Source organism: Eumetopias jubatus, unplaced genomic scaffold (genome assembly GCF_037043125.1).
Source record: "Eumetopias jubatus isolate StellerSeaLion01/CBP00866 unplaced genomic scaffold, mEumJub1_p1.0 scaffold_5, whole genome shotgun sequence".
NCBI classification, from domain to species: Eukaryota; Metazoa; Chordata; class Mammalia; order Carnivora; family Otariidae; genus Eumetopias; species Eumetopias jubatus.
This window is the reverse complement of record NW_028274811.1, coordinates 85,376,646-85,390,592: the sequence shown is the minus strand read 5'-3', so window position 1 is coordinate 85,390,592 and position 13,947 is coordinate 85,376,646. Positions and strand designations below refer to the sequence as shown.

General features: G+C 37.0%; 1 protein-coding gene across 1 annotated transcript in view; it reads left to right on the top strand.

Annotated features, from left to right (window-relative positions):
- The window catches only part of PJA2 (praja ring finger ubiquitin ligase 2), a 70,753-nt gene extending 62,369 nt beyond the window's left edge, over positions 1-8,384 (top strand). The window contains exons 8-10 of the mRNA XM_028102723.2: positions 2,235-2,349; positions 2,730-2,851; positions 5,070-8,384. Coding sequence (XP_027958524.1) covers positions 2,235-2,349; positions 2,730-2,851; positions 5,070-5,195 — 363 coding nt within the window. The 3' untranslated portion in view covers positions 5,196-8,384. The remainder of the gene's footprint in view (positions 1-2,234; positions 2,350-2,729; positions 2,852-5,069) is intronic.
- Positions 8,385-13,947: the final 5,563 nt, after the last annotated feature.

The window sequence follows — 13,947 nt, the reverse complement described above, 5'->3', positions numbered from 1 at the left end:
CTTTTTTAGTCTAACTAAAAGATTTATCATTTTGGTTTTTTTTTCCAAAAAACCAGCTCTTAGTTTTGATATTTTATATTATTTTTCTGATTTCTATTTCATTTATTTCTGCTCTAGTGTTTGTTATTTCTTTCTGCCAACTTTTGACTTTGTTTTTCTTTTTCTATTTCCTTAAAGTGTAAAGTTAGGTTGTTTATTTGAGATCTTTTTTTTTTTTAATGTAGGCATTTATTACTATAAAATTCTCTCAGAACTGCTTTTGCTTCATCCTATAAGTTTTGACATGTTTCCATTTGCTTTTGTTTCAAGATATTTTTTGATTTCTTCTTTTACCCATTGGTTGTTTGGAGTGTGTTGTTTAATTTTCACATATTTGTAAATGTTCCCATTTTCTTTCTATTGTTGATTGTTTTGTTTCCTGCCATTTTGGTCAGAAAGAGAGTTGGTATGATTTCAGTCTTCTTAAATTTGGTAAGACTTGTTTTGTAACCTGTCATATGATCTATCCTAGAGAATGTTTTGTGTGCACTGGAGAAGAATGTGTAGTCTGTTGCTATTATATGGAATGTTCTGTATATTCTTAGATCTGTTTTATCTAAAGTATACTTCAGGTCTAATGTTTTCTTTTTCATTTTCTATCTGGATGATCCATTCTTTAAAGTGAGGTATTAAAGTGCCCTCCTGTTATTTATTGTTGTATAATCTCACTTCAGATCTGCTTTTATTTGCTTAATATACTTAGGTTCTCTAATGTTGGGTGCATGTTTATTTGTCATTACTATATCCTCTTGATGAATTGACCCTTTATCATTAAAAAATAACCTTCTTTGTCACTTGTTACCACTTTTGGCCTGAAGTTTCTTTTTTCTGATACAAATGTAGCTACCCCTGCTCTCTTTGGTTTCCATTTGCATGGAATTTCTTTTTCCATCCCTTTACTTTGAGCCTGTGCGTCCTTAAAGCTGAAGTGGGTCTCTTGTAGGCAGCATATCATTGGGTCTTGCTTTTTCAGTCCAGCCAGCCACTCTGTGCCTTTTGCCTAGAGAATTTGGTACATTTACATTTATAATAATTATTGATAAGTAAGGACTTAACTAATACCATCTTATTAATTGTTGTCTAGCTATTTTGTAGTTCTCTTTTTCCTTTCTCCCTCTCTTGCTGCCTTCTTTTGTGATTCGATTTTCCATAGTGGTATTGTTTGATTTCCTTCTCTTTATCTTTTGTGAATCTAACATAGATTTGTGCTTTGTGGTTACAATGAGGCTTACATAAAATATCTTCACACTCTGTTTTATACTGATAACAACTAAACTTATGTTACATACAAAAACTCTATTCTTATTCCTCCATTTTATATTTTTGTTGTTACAACTTACCTCTTTTTATATTGTATATCATAAACAAATTATTGTAGCTATAGTGATAACTCTTGTCCTTTAATCTTTATACTAGTATCAAGCAGTTGATGCATTACCACATTATAGTATCATAATACTCTGAATTTGACTGTATACTTTACCAACCACATTTGGTTTATCCATTCATCTGTTGATGGGTATTTGGGTTTCTCCCTTTTAGGTACCATGAATACAAGTCCCACCTATAGTTCTAATTTAATTGTAGTCGGAAGGGCTAATCAAGCCACAAAAGATTATACTAGGAGGTCATATGATCTGTTGTTCTTTTCTTTTCATCCTTGTTAGAATAGTAGCTTTATATAGACATCGAAGCCCTAATAAAAGTTCACATCCCAGATAACCTAGTAGTGTTAGTGAACTAGTCATGTGGGTGTGCTGATTCTATGCCACTGATAGATACAGCCGTTCAGGAATACATTATTTGCTCCTCTGCCTTGAGCATCATCTGGTAACCTTATCTTTCAAAGGTTGAGCCTGTCCAAAAGTGTTTACTTTCTCTCATGTTACTGATTGCACACAGGAACTCGTAAGTTGGAAGAGGTAACCACTCTTCTGAAGATACAAAAATGGTGGGCAAGTAGATGGTTGTTGAGACGGGATAGATTTTTGTTGATCTTGTGAAGAGTTCGGTGCTTCTTTTGGTGTGTGTTTTGCTGTTTTGGTGTGATGGTGGTTCCTTTTGGGAGGAGACAAAAGGGACGGACTGCAGCGGAAGAACAGTGATGCATATAATTTTGAAAGATACCTTAAAAAATAGTGTTTTGTTACTGTTTTAAAGTGTTTCCTAACAAGGAACTGTGACCTCTTTTTCAGACTGCCCTGGCACATTTAGAGTCTCTTGCAGTGGATGTTGAGGTGGCCAATCCACCAGCCAGTAAGGAAAGCATTGATGGTCTTCCAGAGACCCTTGTTCTTGAAGACCACACTGGTAAGGGCAGAGTTAATCTCTGATGTCAGATGACACGTTGCATGTGTAAGTATGTTCTCAATCCACGTGAAAGATAAAATACTGACTTAGAAATTTTCATTAGTTTTTCTCTGAAACCAAATTCTGACAAACTTTCACCTAGTAGAATATTTTTAACTTACTAAGTCGTGGGCTGGAGCAAATGTGCCCCAGCCAGCTTTTCTACGAAAGGAATATTTATTACATTCCGAATTGTCGTATATTACAGAAACATGTTTGGCAGTTACTTTCTTGAAGATTGGTTCTTCTATCATAAGTATCATCTGTGAGTTAATATGTTGATTTTCAGTTTTATTAAAATTGAACTCTGTGGGATTGATCAGAGTATTTTTTGTTTTCAGCAATTGGTCAGGAGCAGTGCTGTCCAATCTGTTGCAGCGAGTATATTAAGGATGATATAGCAACAGAGCTTCCCTGTCACCATTTCTTTCACAAACCTTGTGTCTCAATTTGGCTACAGAAAGTGAGTTTTATTTTTACTTTTTGAAGTTAATATTTTAATAGTTCTCCTGAAAGTTAATGATGATAGTTCGTATCTTTTAAGCCTATTTTATTCAGCTGCATACTCGCAGTACTTTTTAATTAAGTGTTAAAAATTGATTACCTCTTAGTGATTACAGATTAATGATAATATGAAACTATTTTACTAACATTTCTAAAAAATAATATAGACCACTAATTGCTTGACATATTTAATCAGTTTTGGAAATGATTCAATATCAAAAAATCATTTTAGGATAAAGCTAATTAGATCTTTAATCACATCCCTGAAATTTGTGTTTTCAAAAACATCATAAGCAAAAAAAAAAAGCCTTTGGCACTACTCAAAGTGTTGTAATAATATACAGATATTCTGCTAATACAGATCATTGTCTTTGAAAATGTATATGAGAAATATGTAATAACCTACCAGGTACCTCCTGTTCCAGCTATATATATTCTCCCTAAATATTTACCCAGTAATTTTTAACTACATTTGAATTACTTGAGAACAAAAGAGTCTTACTTAAATCCTCTCTGTGCACTCTTATTTTTACATAAAGTATGTTTACAGGCAGTAAGGTAGAAATTTCCAGATCACTTTCACAGCTTATTTACATAGGGATATAACGCCCTCTCTTCCCTACAGCCACTCCCTTCCTTTTCCCCTTCTTCTTCCCTCCCCTTCTTCCTCCTTTCTTTCCTTTCTCTTTCTTTGCTGTTTGCTACCGTTCTACTGCCACTTCATGGTTGTCAGAGTTCTACTTAAGATTTGTAAAATCCAATGCAGAAATGTTCACCATTCCATTATAAAATCTGAAGTTTCTCTCGGCTTTCAAGGCCTTCTGTGATCTAGCCCCCAGTCTGTCTGTTTACATTTACTCCTCTGTACATTTGTTTATGTTTGCTTAGCTGGCATAGTTTTCCCCCTGTACCATCTGTAAGATTAGATGATCTAGGTAGGGCCAGCTTAAATTCCACCTTTTTTGTCCTTCATATCCCCTTTATTTAAATTCTCATGGTAGTATCTAAGCCTGAAGAAGGATCTGAATGTTCCTGCTATGTGTCAGGCACTGGTACATGACCTGTGTGTTTTCTCATTTAATTCTCACAATAACTCTGGGACATAGCGGGACATATCCTTACTCACATTTTCCAGTGACTTTTACTCATCCAAGGCTACACAGCTGGTATGGGGTGGATGGAGACCACACTCATCTGACTCTAAAATGTTGTTCAGGCCCAGACCATATGGCAGGTGCACAATAAATGCTTGCTAAATTAAATTCTTGAATTGTAAACATTATATATGTTGTACAGCTTTGAATTGTCATTGACTTGGCTATGACCCCAAGTAATAATCTCCTCGTCTCTTTCCCGTCAAGAAAAAGCCTTTCCTCTGGGGAAAAGATCCCCAAGATACAAATCTTTGTTCAACAGTGCGATTTCTATCAGGGCTGTCTCTTTGGGGGAGAAAACATATTCTTGAGGGGATAATCTATCACCAGATGACACATCTCTGTCATCTTTGGTCCAAAGATGTACTCACAGTATGACTGCTTTCCTTGTCCCATCTTCCCTCCTAGCTCTACAGTTGATTTCTTTCATCAGTTAGAAGGCACTTCACTCTCCATATCTTTTTCAAAAGGATGGCTAATAAAGGTCTGAGGCCCATCTGTTTTGACATACACTTGAGACTTCGGTATATGTAAGGGAAGTCCGTCCTAGGGGATGATTTGGTGTTAACAAATATGTGAATTAATCAGGTCTGTGGTTTCTCTAATGTAGGCATCATGGGAGTAAATAATAAAGCTAATTCAGTTCAGGTGAGGACATGCACTGTGACTCCTTGCTCACATTCCACCGTAGCACCAGTGCTGAGCAAGGAGTGTAGTAGACTCTCTGTTAATCCTGAATGAAAGATGACTGACCTGAAAGGTACAAACACGATTAGGAGACGCTATTCACCCTCAAAGAAATTAGAATCTGATTGGGATAAAGAGGAAATAGCATCACAATTTTGCCTCTCTGGATTGGGTGGGTTTGAAGTTGATTGATTTTTTTGTTTTGTTTTGTTTTGTTTTTTAAGTTTTTTTTATTTGTTTTTAGGATACCAATACTGGTTTTTCTTCTTTGCTAAGATATTATATGGCAGTTAGGACCCTTCCTTTGGCTCTGACCTTGTTTTCCTCCCCCTCCAGTCGGGAACATGCCCCGTGTGCCGCCGCCACTTCCCACCTGCCGTCATCGAGGCATCGGCAGCTGCATCCTCCGAGCCTGACCAGGAGGCCCCCCCTTCTGGCGACAGCTCTGCGGAAGCCCCCTAAACCTTAACCCTTGAATGACATCACTCTGTCAAAGTCAATCTGCAAATTCCTTCTCAATCTGATGTGCAAATAATTATATATAAATAAATTTAAAATGCTATATATAGTCTATGCCATAGTTTAGAAAGAAGAATATTAACCTTTCTAAACTAAATTTAGGTTCACAGAAAGTACTAAACATTTTCAGGCTGAATGTTGAAGCAGTGCATCCATTTTCTTTTGTTGAATACGTTGGTATTGTAAAGTCAAGCTTACCAAATTAACTCTCTCCAGAAGAAATAATCATATATGTGGCACATATTATTGGTTTTGTCCGAAGTACTGCCACTAAGTGATTATAATTAAGCTCTCCTATTTGCATCAAATGTGAAGACTGTGATCACAACAGTAGTAAAATTTGGTTTCATTGGAAATAAAAAGAATTCTAAAACATGCTTTTTTCATTGGTCGCTTTGCTTTTGCTACATCAGAACCTCTTGGTTCCTAATACTGAGTGGTTTCTTTAGGAAGGTGTCTACTCTTCCATCTTTGTTTAAAATTAGGACGTTTTAGAATGCCAAACCAAGGCCAAAATTTTGGCTTAAACATCGCAAAATTTTAAAATCTTAAACGTAATTCCCCTTGGAATGGTTAGACAGTAGAATAATTTTTTTTCCTTTTTCTAAATGGTGGATGTGCTTAAAGTAAGGTTAGCAAAGCATGAGTGTTTTACTATGGTTGGTGCTTCCGGTAAGGTTAGTAAAGCTTATGAACAATCTAGTGTGCTCAGTGTTTGGTATGATGAGGTGAATTAGATGGCCTTATGAAATCCTTTCTCCCTTTCTGCCTGGTTACAGTTACTCTTGAGAACATTCATGGCACATTTGTTAAATAAATACTGGTTTTTTAATTTATAAATTTATAAATAAGTGTGTTTATAAATTTATAAATATTAGATACAGTTTGTTTAAAGTAATTTTGGTTCTGAAATATTTTGGAAAGTCTGAAAACATGCATCAGAGTGTTTAAACATTCATTCTGTTGTAGCCCAAGAGGAAATCTGATCCTTAAAAAACTGGAAGGTTAATTGTACCAATCTGTATAAAGCATAAAATTGATGGGGTATAGGACAGATTTGGCCATGTCTTTTTACAACATATCTAAACCTTTGTTATAATTTATTCCTTTACAGTATTCCTGAACAAGGATTATTCACAGTACATTTTCAGCGTTTGTTTCTTTACACTCATTTATTTTGATAAAATTATTCACCTGGAAATAAATAATAAAAATGGGTTGTTTCGAATTAAACCAAATTAAGCCCTGGGTGAAAAGGGAGTAGATTATATGATGAACCTAGTGACTATGAGCAGAACTGAACATGTAACATGGTTCCTTTCTTACTTTCCTTTCTCTAAAAGGGAAAAGAAGACCCTGACCCCAGATTTGCCCTCTAATAAAACAGTTCTGTTCCAATTCTTCTATAAAAGTGAAGAAATGAGCTTTCCTTAGTTGTTTTTATGGGAAATTCGGCCTTTAGGGTCATCCATAATTATATAATCCCAAAATAAGATTGCACAGCTTTCCATTTAGGTGATTACACCCAGTAGGCAAATATGTACAAAGATGGACATAATATTTAACTTCCAGATGTGATTTGCTATCAGTACCGAGAATGATAGGTGTTAGAATACCACATTTGAGCAAGTAAAATTGTAAAGCATGTAGTGAGTGTACATCCATCTGAGTAGTACATTATTTAGTTTGGACATGTAAAAGGAAAATTTATATGGCTTCCCAAATGCAAAATTACATTTTATTTGTGTAATTTCTCTGAGTATTTATATTCCATCTCTTTTCTCCATTCTTAAATGAATTTTCACTGTTGGCACATTTGAGGCTTAAATATAAGGAACATAACACTTGCATTCTAATTTTTGCATATATTGTAAATGTGTGTCTGGTATTTACAGCAAAATACTGTGTATCCTTTTATGGGTAAAACAAAATTGAACATTGCATGCATGTAATGTGGTGACTTTGTAATTTAGGGGTTCTTTGGGGCTTCTGTGACTTTGGAAATGCTTACATTCAGGCCTTAATGTTGCATTAGCTAGCATGTTTTCCTTCTGATGTATATAGTCACTGTTGTATAAACTAATCTTTGCTTGTTTTCTACTCTGTGATCTTTCCATACCATATTTCATTGATGATCAGTTAGTGTCAAGGAGTCAAATCAGATTAAAATTAATTCTCATGTGTATATTGTGGAACTTTGTGGCTAGTGTGATTTTTTTTATTTTTTTCTTTTCTTTTTCTTGTTTCTTTTTTGTTGTTTGTTTCCTTTAAGTAATACTGATCAGTTGTGATGCTTACTGGTTAAACTGACATTGCTACAGATTGCTCTGTAGTAAGCCACAAATTATATGTAGGCAGTATTAAGGGACATCAGTTTTCTTCTCCTAGTAGCAGCTGTCCCAAAGAAAATATTTCTCCTTTGCCTGTTAAGATTTAGCTATTATCTGCCAGTTGTTAAGAGGTTTTGGTTCCAAACTCAGCCAGTAGTGTTGAGAGCTGAACTTAAGATAGCGACTGTACTTTTTGCTTTCCATCTGTTTCTATCCTTCATTCTTGGCTCCCTACTATCTATAAACAGCTGCTATGAAGGAGAAAAGTTGAGTAAGAGTTGGCTTAAAAAAAATTTTTTTAAGAAAATTCAGATCTTAGGATTTTCATTGTAACAAGTTGATACAAACAAAGGTAGAAAAGGTCAGATACCAAAATATTGTTTGATCCTCTGAAATACTGTTTGGATCCTTTTGGAAAAGTTAAGAATATATGAAGGTAAATTAGGAATAAGTATAAATATTGACAAAAATATTGTTTCTCTTATTTCTCTATGTTAAGTGACTTGACCTAATAATTTTATTTTTTTTAAACATTTTCTTCCTTGTAATATGAATGCTGATATTTAAAGGTAGATCCATGTGGTTTTCTATTGTGTTTCTTGTTTATCTCTGAGCTAACTCTTAAGATTATTTGTGATTTGGATTTATATATAAGCTGTTAAATATATATGAACTGTTAAAATGGAATGCAAGTTTTCAAAAGCCCAGGTCTAAATGTATTGATTGGTTTATTGTTCAACAACCCCAGTCCATCATTTTCCGTGTAAATCATAAACAATAAACAGGATGTACTCAGTGGTCATTTCTAATATTTAATTAATGTGCAGTCACATCACTTCTATAATTTAAACCCCTAGAGGATTTAGCATTAATGGCAAAGAACACAGCTATTAAAAAAGCCTGGAATAGGCTCCTGGGCACATGATTTCATAGTCCTTGAACTGTGACCCAAGAAAGCCCTAATAGCCCAGCTATACAGAAGTGGTTGATGGACTTCCTGGAAGGGCTCTGAAGGAGTAGTCCCTGCCCTCTCCTCCCTAAATGTTCTCAGCAATCCTGTGGGTTCAGCAGAGCCTGATTTCCACACTGACTCAGGACTGCGTAGTTCTGTCCTGACTCAAAGCTCTGGGACAGAGGCCCACCTCGCCTCAGTGGCTTCCTCCAGAACAGGCATAGGACTGTTATCAAATCTACCTGTTGAGGAAGATTCCTCATGACTTCCAGAGGGTTCAAAGACCTCACCCATTTCAGAAGGTAAATTGAGTGCTGATAGATTATGCACATATTAAGTTAGAAAATGAATCATTTTGTTTAGAAGCTTTAGAATGTTTAGAATTGTGATTTCCTCCTTAATAGAATAGATACGTGCTAGAAAATAGCCTTGGAGCTAGAGACAGGGTTGGCCCACCTAGTGGGCCAAATCCTTTTATAATTCTCTAGTGTCAAATCCTTTTATAATTGTCATACGATTTTTATCCAACCACTGCTTCCAGAGTTAGAGCCACTCAGCACTCCCACAAGGGACGGATTTCATTGTTAGAAGTGTGTCACCCACATGTGTTTATAAATAGCACACATGACACTAGACAGAAAGGCCCTGTTTCTTCTGTATGGTCACCTCTTCATACCTTCCCTCAGACTTCACATTTTTCTCAGTTCTCACATGATGTCCAATCCAGACCAACCTGGCATTGGCCCTTTCAATCCCTCTTAAAATACATTGCTCAGCACTAAACACAGTTCTTCGGTGGTCTGACAAGAGCAGGGTCTAGAGGCTTTATTGCCAGCTTCAGAGTGATTCTCATGACTGTTAACGATTGGAATATGTTGATGTTATCTGTTACCATCACCATTAGGGAAGCATATCATACTGTTGTCTCTTGCTGAGCTTTACAGGCATTGCTGGCAAGCCAAATCCATTCCTAAAATTATTTAAGACAGTTTCTTGTAACCTAATTGAAGCACTGCATTCATCCTTACTTGATTTTACTTTTAAAGGTCCTTACGAGTTCTGGTTCTTTCTCTTGGCCTTGTGTCCATTTCAGTTTTGATGAAGCATGCCTGTAGTATTTAGTGGCTTTGTTCAAGTTTATGATAAATATTGAACAGAACAAGATGAAATGCAGACCCTCGTGAGAATGCCACTAGAGCCTGTGCTCCAGGTGACTTTGATCCATTAATCAGTACTTTAGGGACAGCTGTAGAAGCAACTGCCAATCACTTATGTGCTCATGGTTCTTCATCTTTCCTAAAAGGACACTATAAGAAATTTTGTCATGTTTGACAGACAAGCAGATTGCACTGTCTGTGGATGTAGCCTAATCTGCTAATATATTAAATCAAGAAAGGAAATGAAGTTAGCTGGAAATGCCTTATTCTCAGTGAAACCACACTACCTCCTTTTCCAACTGCTCACATGCCGTCTGTTTATTAATCAGCCCTAGAATTTGGTAAGTGATAAATGTCAAGCTCATTTTTATAATTTTTAGAATCTACTATTTTTCCTCTCAAAACTTGCGGTATCTGATGTAACATGACCTTGACAAGTCACTTAATTTTTCTGCTTGTTTTCTCTATAATGAATCAGAATCACAGGTTCAGTACTACTGTTTGTGCATGGGAAAAGGTTTGAAAAAAATGTTCTTTGTTGATACGCAAAGTCATGGGGAAATATGGTTGCTTTCCCTCATTGTGTGATTTTGGCACTACCTTTGAGGATTGATGAACATTTCGGATGAAAATCATAAAAGCATCTTAATCACCTCTCAAAAGTTGAAAGATTTTGACGGGAACTTTATTAAAATAAATTTAACCAATAATTTTACTAAAAGGCTGCCTGCCTGGGTATGGCAATTTATTCCATTTTGTATTTTTAGTTTATAATCAATATACAGTTTTTACAGGGAAAATTGGAAGGAGGAGGTCTTTATCTTTTTAGAAAGATACCACCTCTTAGCCATTTACTGCAGTAAGAGAAATTCTGCAAGCCACTATGATTTGATTATAACACAGCATCTCTTACTAAGATTCATTGAAAAAAATGCATTCTTTATTTATACTTTTTATTTATTTGACAGAGCACAAGCGAGGTGCAGGGGCGAGGGGAAAAGGCAGAGGGAGAGGGAGAAGCAGACTCCCAGCTGAGTAGAGAACCCCAGGTGGGGGCTCTATCCCAGGACCCCAGGATCATGACCTGAGCCTAAGGCAGACGCTTAACTAACTGAGCCACCCAGGGTCCAGAAAAAAATTTTTACATTATAAGAATAGTTTGTTTATGAAATGCTAGACATTGTGTTAGGCTTTCTGTTTTAATCTTCGTAATGAATTTGCAGGGTAGGTGGTTTTTTCCCACCCTCACAAATTAAAAAATTGAGTCCTGGTTCTTAAGAGCTCAAGGGTTCTTATTCATGCCACCTTCCTGGATAGGAGCAGCCTATCTGATCATTGTTAATATTTAAATAACTTGTTTGGGATGCAGTCTGCATTTTAAAAATGAGGAAAAGAAACGCGGTGGGGGGCTGTTCAAAATTCTGAAAAAATATTTTGTTTTTCCTTGCCATATTATTTTGCTAAATTGTTACAGAGACATTATTGCCTTAAGTTATGTACTGCTGACCAAAGTTCTAATGGTTCGTAAAGTTTCTTAGTCACCATTAAAATCTGATGAAGGACGCCTGGGTGGCTCAGTCTGTTAATTGCCTTCAACTCAGATCATGATCTCAGGGTCCTGGGATCAAGCCCTGCATCAGGCTTCCTGCTCAGCGGGGAGCCTGCTTCTCCTTCTCCCTTTGCTGCTTGTGCCCTCTCTCTCTCCCCCTCTGTTAAATAAATAAAATCTTTTTTTAAAAAAAAAAGAACAATAAAAAAGATCTGATGAGATCTAACTGCCTGATAATTTGGGATCCTTAAATTATTCTGCCGAGAGTGGCCTGAGATATATATCATGCTCTTGTCTCTTCAGCCAGTAAGTCCTCACTAATGTAGACACCTGTCTGTAAGTGACTCAGCCCCACCTTTTCCAAAAGTCTCTGGATTTCTTCCTTAAGAAGTAGTGGGTGTTTGCCCTCAACAATTGTAATCACGCCGAAGAGTAGAGAACCTTACCCCCAAATTGTTTCCATCAGTAGGAATAGACATTTGACAGAGGGCTTCCTTTTGATTTCAATCCTTAAATGCTATCTTAAATTCTTCCCAGGGTTTTAAGCTATGCCCTCATTCCATTTGTCTTCCTGGGGTTTTGTTTTGTTTTGTTGTTTGCTTGCTTGTTTTTTGTTGTTGTTGTTAAAAGAACCCAAGTGCTACAGCTTTACTAAGGGGCTTCACTACATACCATCATACTGACCAACCTTTGGCCTCAACAAGTAATTTTTCCTCTTGACCTGGACTAAGGATCCTTCAGCCGAGGTATTGCAGTACCCTAGGTTTGATGCCGTTACAGAATGTCGGTTTTTATTTTACTTTAAATTCACATTTAAGGCAGATGAGGATAGGGATGGGGGGGTGGCTTAGCAAGCTTTAGTCTAGGATCAGGGGGAATCACAGGTGAGTCCCTTGGCTACAGCCTACATCCAAATAAGTAAGCACCTGAAAGAAGATGTTTAAAGTTTTTTTTTTTAATAGAAATTAGTCCGCTTTTGGAAATAGTGTATTAGGACATATCAGCCTGGCATCCTCCCTGAATCTTCTGATAAAATGCCTTCCACAAACCCAACAAATGAACTTTGCATATCCCAAGCTGCTATCTGTTTAACAAACGTTTATCATGTGCTGCTCTGGCACAACTATAAACAAGATACTCAAATTCTCTGACCTCCTGAAGTCTCCATTGTAGTGAGGAGACTCTTACATGCCTTCCCACCTCTCCCAAGCAGCTGGATTCACTAAATGGAAAGGGTTTCATCTTGACCTGGGGAAAGGCCTGGCTCACAGAGCTTTAAGAGCTCTTCCATGGTTATCAAAGCTAGAAGCAACCGAAACGGAGAAAGAATAACAAATGCTGAGCTCCCCAAGGTGGCTAGCTAGCCCAAGTCCCCTCAAACCGAAAGAATCTGTAGTATGTTGCTATGTTTGTAGGTTGAAGATCTCTTCAGAGGGATTGGCTCTGTGGCTCCCAGGACATTAGAACTTTGATCAGCAGTACATAACTTAAGGCAATAATGTCTCTCTCTAACAATTTAGCAAAATAATATGGCAAGGAAAAACAAAGTATTTTTTCAGAATTTGGAACAGCAAACGCCCCCCCTGCTGTTTCTTTTCCTCATTTTTAAAGTTCATGATATCTCACAACCAGAGAAGTTAGAAAGTTGATTTTTCAGAGATGGGGCTGAGCAGAATGGAGGGAAGAAGCAACACTTAAAAGTGTCTTACCTTCTTTCCTGTGATACATTTTTATTACCTTTCCCTTCAGATCCTTGTGTTCTATGGCATATACACATAAGCATCCAGTGTGTTTTTACCTGAAATTGGAATGTAAAGCAGGCAGTTCTGAAGCCTTGCTTTCCTACTCACTGTGCTGGCCCCGGGGCAAAATATCTTACACGTTGTGGTAACTGTGCGGGTGGACCAGAACTAACATACCGGAAACTCTTACTCGGGCTTGACAAGGAGTAAGCACCACTTTCAAATTGTCAAGTTCGCTACATTGTAACTCACAACAACTGCATGCTGTTTAGGTTCTAAAGAACAGAAGAGGTACAGAAAGATGGAGGATAGGGGCGCCTGGGTGGCTCAGTCGGTTAAGCGTCTGCCTTCGGCACAAGTCATGATCCCGGTGTCCTGGGATCGAGTCCCACATTGGACTCCCTGCTCCGTGGGGAGCCTGCTTCTCCCTCTGCCTCTGCCTCTGTCTTTCTCTCTGTTTCTCATGAATAAATAAATAAAAAAAATCTTAAAAAAAAAAAGAAATGGAGGATAGTGAGTAAATCTAACATTTGTTCAGTGCATACTATATGCCAGGAACTTTCATAGGTAGTTTATATGCATCATCTTAGTTAACCTTAACAAAAATTCTTAGAGGTAGACTATTCTAATCTCCAAAAGGCAAAACTCAAAAAGTTCGGTAACTGCCAAGGGCCAGTTACATAGCTAGGAAGGAAGGGAGTCAGGATTTGACTCCAGTGCTCTGTTATATTGCCACCTGCATAGGTAAGTGAGTTAACACTCAAGGTAAGTATAAGTAAGGTAAATTTCAGCTGCAGTACTGATAGTTCTTGCAGACTCACCTGGAAGTTCAGTAGCCCTTTTTTATAACATTGTTTCAGTAGAGATGAAAACACTACATTTGGATCAAAAATGATTCGGAAGGGGGGAATTACCAGTATTACACAGAGAATAAGCCCAGAGAGGCTAAGGAGAGGAGCCTAAAG